The 5719-nt window shown below is 38.6% G+C and overlaps 1 protein-coding gene across 1 annotated transcript; it reads left to right on the plus strand.

Annotated features, from left to right (window-relative positions):
• The first annotated feature begins 2436 nt into the window (after window positions 1-2436).
• LOC117475517 (red-sensitive opsin) lies at window positions 2437-4237 on the plus strand. Its single transcript, XM_034121756.1, has 6 exons — window positions 2437-2536; window positions 2893-3189; window positions 3311-3479; window positions 3563-3728; window positions 3813-4052; window positions 4139-4237. Exons 1-6 carry the CDS (start codon window positions 2437-2439, stop codon window positions 4235-4237), a joined length of 1071 nt encoding a protein of 356 aa, XP_033977647.1.
• The last annotated feature ends 1482 nt before the right edge of the window (window positions 4238-5719 follow it).

The following is a 5719-nucleotide window of genomic DNA, read 5'->3' on the forward strand; positions in this document are numbered from 1 at the left end:
CTGGTTGAATTCACTAAATGCAAAAGAAAGACAATGCTTCCTTTCTGATCTACTTCAGCACGGGAAACTCTGGAGCAACCTTCATATGGAAAGGAATAATGCCATCCCACAATTCCTTGCGGTAGAAACATTTAAAGCTACGCACCATCCGGACGCCAATAACATCCGCGTCACTGTTTGATCGTTGGACATCGGATGAATCGTAAATGTTGTTCTTTGGAGGAGTGACTCTTTCTCTTTGGACAGGAATCATTACTTGAACTGTACAGCATTGGAAGTCACTGTACTCATATATTATGTGTTACATTTTAAGGTGCTTTAAATTGGTGTTTTTAAATGAATTCTCCTTCACATCCTTCCTGGAACTCATGAGGTGTTTACACTCAGAAGGTGGTTAGGAAAATACACTGGCGTATTTTCTACTATTTAATTGCAGCTATTGTCTCGTGATTTGTAGCACTGCCCTCCCCTCAGACAAAGCTTGTAAAGAGGCGCTCACTCGCCGCCCCTTAGTTTACTTGATTAGTAGTTCAGCTCGATTCCTTGATGCCTAAATGGGATCATGATTATCTTATTTGATCCAAAAGACACCCAGCAATTGAGCCTGGAAAGCTTTTTACTGTTCGACCAAACATCAGACCACACCAACAACTTGTATTATTTTCTGACTATGGAAAAGTGGGGAAAACAGCAACAATTCCAAACCACAATATTTTGAACTATCTCTTCAACCAAATAAAACACATGTAGGCTTGTATATGTAATCTTCTTTTGATAAATAATGTAAGAACTAATACAAAAATGTTTATTCCTTCCCTTCAATAGATTTTTATTGTCAGATAGTTTATAGATTTTTTATCTTTATGGTCAACTTGTATATTTTCTAAATTTTAATGCAGTTTTATTTCTATTTCGAGATGTTTAAAGCGTAATTTTTTTTATTTCTACTCTTTAATTTCGACTTATGTGCAATTCCTTGTTTTGTTTTTAGCTGCAACGCAAACATTTCCCAATTCGGCATCAATAAAGTACATCTTATCTTATCTTATATTATCTTATTAACTGATCCTCCACCGAAACAGTTTTGAGCCCTTCGTGTTCTCCGAACTCTTTACCGCTTTCAGAATAAACCAACACGAGTAAAGCCAACAGATAACACCAATGATCAGGACTGAATTCTTCCCTTAAAGGAGCCTATTATTGATTTAAGTGAAAATATATAATAAAACTCATGCAAAAACAACACAAAACGTTTCAAAATGTCTTAATGTGTGTCAAAACAGAAATTAAATTAAAAACATGGGCATCATAGAAAGTGTTACAAAACATATATTTCCCTTGATTTCTTCTTATTTTACTGTAACTGTTATTGAGGCCACTTATCCTGACTATATAGGCCACAGATAATTATTCATGTCACGGGACGAACAAGCTTTTCGGGCCTTTCCTGCTGTTTGGTTGTGCCATCCTTCCGGAAAGGTTAGCCTCTCGAGCTTTGCCCTTGGCATGAGGAGCATGACGTGCTCTGCAGGATCAAAGCGGGGTCTGAAAATCCTGTGTTCTGATGTGAACTCTCTATCCGGAGGGATTAAAGGGCCTGACATTCAGGGCAGCGACTGTCACTATTATAGTTCTGTGGATCACTCCTTGTCCAATAAAGCTGCTTTAGCACTTGGCTGTCCTCTAATGTGGACTAACCTATTATATCACTACAATATAGAACAATTGCAGATGGACAAATTGATCCAGCTTATTTATTTCTATTCTTTGAAGCGACTTAAAACGCTTTTAAAACACAAGCATTCACATAAACATTCCTAGAGAGGCAGATATATACGTGTCACCTTGTATAGAGGGAGACATTACACACTCACACAAGAAAAATCAAGTTGATGCACATTTCTGCTGCATTTGTCTTAATTTTACAAATGTATTTATATTCAGGGAACAACTTGAAATGAGAGTAAAGGTTTTTCAATGTGGAATAAACCTCTGCATTAAAAAGTATAAGAAAATATAAAGTGGTTTGAAGTCATTTCATTCACATTTTCTGTGTACTTTTATTGCTTGTTTTGTATACTATAGAAATATAGAAATAGACAATATTGCTCCCGGCAGGTCTCAATAAAAGTAAATGACGGCTCAAAATTGTGTCTAAATCACCTAATCCTCAGTTGAACGGAGTAGACGTATATCCGCTTTCAACCAGGATTATTTGGGCATTTTGTGTCTTAAGGCAATAAGCTAATGCTTTTAATTACAGTTCAAATAAGTTTGCTTATCTGCTTTGGTTTCACTGCCAAGTAGCACAGTTAACCAAACCACCTAATCCTGTCAGAGGTCTATGAAGCACAGGTATAAAAGCTAAAGTGAGACGCGTTGCACAATTCATCTAAGGAGGTTGCAAGTGAAAGTTTAGCTCCCTCTACGATCACTATGGCAGAAGAGTGGGGAAAACAGGTATTTGCAGCCAGGCGACAGGAAGATTCAACAAGAGGATCAGCCTTCGCTTACACAAACAGCAATCATACCAGAGGTACAGTTTTTTGTCTTATTTTTAGCAATACAATGGTGTTGTATCGTCTACCAAAAGAAGCTAAATCATATGTCAGGATTTGTTGATTTTTTAAGGGTTTTTCTGACTTCCGTATATTTTAAAGCAACTTGGTTGAACTTATTTGAATTGAATTGCTCATTTAAAATGTAGCGTTGCAACAAGATTGACAGTTTGACCGATGAAACAGTTGAACATTTCAGACATTAAACTCAATGTACTATTAGTATTCATGTTTATTTGACATTGACAATAGATTGAGAGTACAACATTTATTGGACTACATGAGATTCAAAACTGTAAGACTAAATACCAGATTGCTTTTTTTCCCCTTTCAGATCCCTTTGAGGGTCCCAATTACCACATTGCTCCAAGATGGGTTTACAATCTTTCAACGCTCTGGATGTTTGTTGTGGTCATCTTATCAGTCTTCACCAACGGTCTCGTCTTGGTGGCCACAGCAAAGTTCAAGAAACTCCAACACCCTCTGAACTGGATCTTGGTCAATCTTGCAATTGCTGATCTTGGAGAGACAGTTTTCGCCAGCACCATCAGTGTATGCAACCAATATTTTGGTTACTTCATTCTTGGACACCCAATGTGCGTCTTTGAGGGCTACATTGTCTCAGTTTGTGGTAAGTGCTCACAATATTTCCTCTATGGTTAAGAAGATTGTTTGGAAAGAGAGTTTTCTTTGTGTCACATATGTTATCAGCCTTAAATACCTGAACTGAGTGTCCTTATTTCTTCACACAGGTATTGCTGCTCTCTGGTCCCTGACTATCATCTCCTGGGAGAGATGGGTAGTTGTGTGCAAACCTTTTGGAAACGTCAAGTTTGATGCAAAATGGGCCACAGGTGGAATATTGTTCTCCTGGGTCTGGCCAACAGTATGGTGTGCTCCCCCCATCTTTGGATGGAGCAGGTAGCCTGATTATATTTTACCTAAAAAAACATGACGTTTAAATCAATCATAAGAACCTTAAACTTAACATTTTCCTAAATCAGGTACTGGCCTCATGGACTGAAGACTTCCTGTGGACCTGATGTATTCAGTGGAAGTGAAGACCCTGGAGTCCAGTCCTACATGATTGTTCTTATGATCACATGCTGTTTTATTCCGTTGGCAATCATCCTCCTATGCTACCTTGCAGTCTGGATGGCTATCCGTGCCGTGAGTTCTCTCACCAACAGTTGTATATATCAAGTAGATCGCAGCCTGACAGAATCTAACACTGTGTTGATTTGTTGATCACAGGTTGCCTTGCAGCAGAAGGAATCAGAATCAACCCAGAAAGCTGAGAGGGATGTATCCAGAATGGTCGTTGTCATGATAATAGCCTATATAGTCTGTTGGGGACCTTACACAATTTTCGCCTGCTTTGCCGCGGCTAACCCTGGATATGCCTTCCACCCTCTGGCTGCTGCCCTGCCCGCATACTTTGCCAAGAGCGCCACCATCTACAATCCAGTTATCTATGTCTTTATGAACCGACAGGTGGGTACAACAGTCACATTTTCTCTCTGTTTAAATCAGATGTGTTTTGTTTACAATTGCTAAAAAAAAAATTATTTATTTTTCAGTTCCGTACATGCATCATGCAGCTCTTTGGAAAAGAAGCAGATGATGGATCTGAAGTGTCCAGTTCAAAGACAGAAGTCTCCTCTGTGGCTCCGGCATAAAGCTCTTGAAGTTCTCCTTTTTGGAAAAACAAAACTGAGAACCATTGTGAATTGTACAGTAAATATATATTGTTTCATTTTCCTTTTCTTTCTTTTTTTTAGCAAATATAGCTTTCTGCAAAAGACAAAACAAAACAAAAACAACATATATATATATATATATATATATATATATATATATATATATATATATATATAAAGCAAATTAATCATTATATGAATGGTCTTTTTCAGATGAAAATAAAAAGAATATCAAGCATGTTGAACAGTTTCCTTCTGTGATTTTTTAAACTACCGGTTCACATTAGAGGAGATTAGATACCATTTTCCTTATCAGTGGTGTTACTGTTACTGTAAGATACCTTGCTAACATTTCAAAATGTAACCCTAAAAATAAGAGCTATGGGGTAGCCCCAGATTGCACATCTTGGTATCAGTTCTTAAGAAATGGCTTTAAAGAAACACAAAAGAAAAGATACTTGATTGAAGTCGGCGTCCGAAATGATCTTTATTCTTCACTCAGCATTAAGACTACAAACTTTTCAACAAGTAAAACATTGTTTTACAAAATGAGAAAAAAGCAACATGTCTGTTTGAATGTTTTAAAATGTATTTTGTTACAATAACTAGTTACCTGTAATAAAAGGTAATCAGTAATCTGAGTATCAAAACAAAAAAGTTACCTGATTACTTTTACTTTCATACTTTCACTGTTACGGGCCGTCTCCACGGCAGCGTTAAAAAATCTTGAAACGCTTCTGCCCATTCACTTTGAATGGGGTGACGTCACTTTTTTTTCGCTTTCGCCGAAATGCATTGTGGGCAGGCGAGCGGAGATTCTCAGGATTTTCAAGATCCAAAGTTGAACAATGTTCAACTTTTGAAGCTGAGGAGGAAGCGTCAGCCAATCAAATCCCGTGTACGCAAATCTGACAGTTCAAGCTCTAGCCAATCAAACGGCGTGTATGCTGGGAGAGCCAGACCGCAGGTCATTTCCTCATATTCCAAAAAATGGAGGAGAAATTAGCGGTAGCGAATCAATCACCCGGTGCTTTATGACCAGACCTACCGGGATATAAACCGGAGGAGCCAGGCATGGAGGGAGGTGGCAGAGACAGTGGTATGTTTTCGCCTGTTTTGGGGAGTTTATATCCAGTTTACTTCGGGCTTTTTGGCTTCGTATGTCGCGGGCGGGAGATTCATGTGATTGGTTGATCGCAAAAAAATCCCCAAGCCTCAGATACGCCCACCTCCAAGATTTTTTTAACGCTGCTGTGGAGATGGTCCGTTACACTCAGAGCTCCAACACATTGTACATAATGGGCTAAGGGGCGGGACATCTCTAAACGGTTGACCAATCACAACAGAGCTGGCCAGCTAACCAATCAGAGCAGACTGGGCTCTGGTTTCAGACCGAGGGTGAAAAGAGGTGCTGCAGCAAAATAAAGACATTTTTGAGGCACAGAATATATGAGCCTAAGC

The sequence above is a fragment of the Trematomus bernacchii genome, unplaced genomic scaffold, assembly GCF_902827165.1.
Source record: "Trematomus bernacchii unplaced genomic scaffold, fTreBer1.1, whole genome shotgun sequence".
Taxonomy (NCBI): Eukaryota; Metazoa; Chordata; class Actinopteri; order Perciformes; family Nototheniidae; genus Trematomus; species Trematomus bernacchii.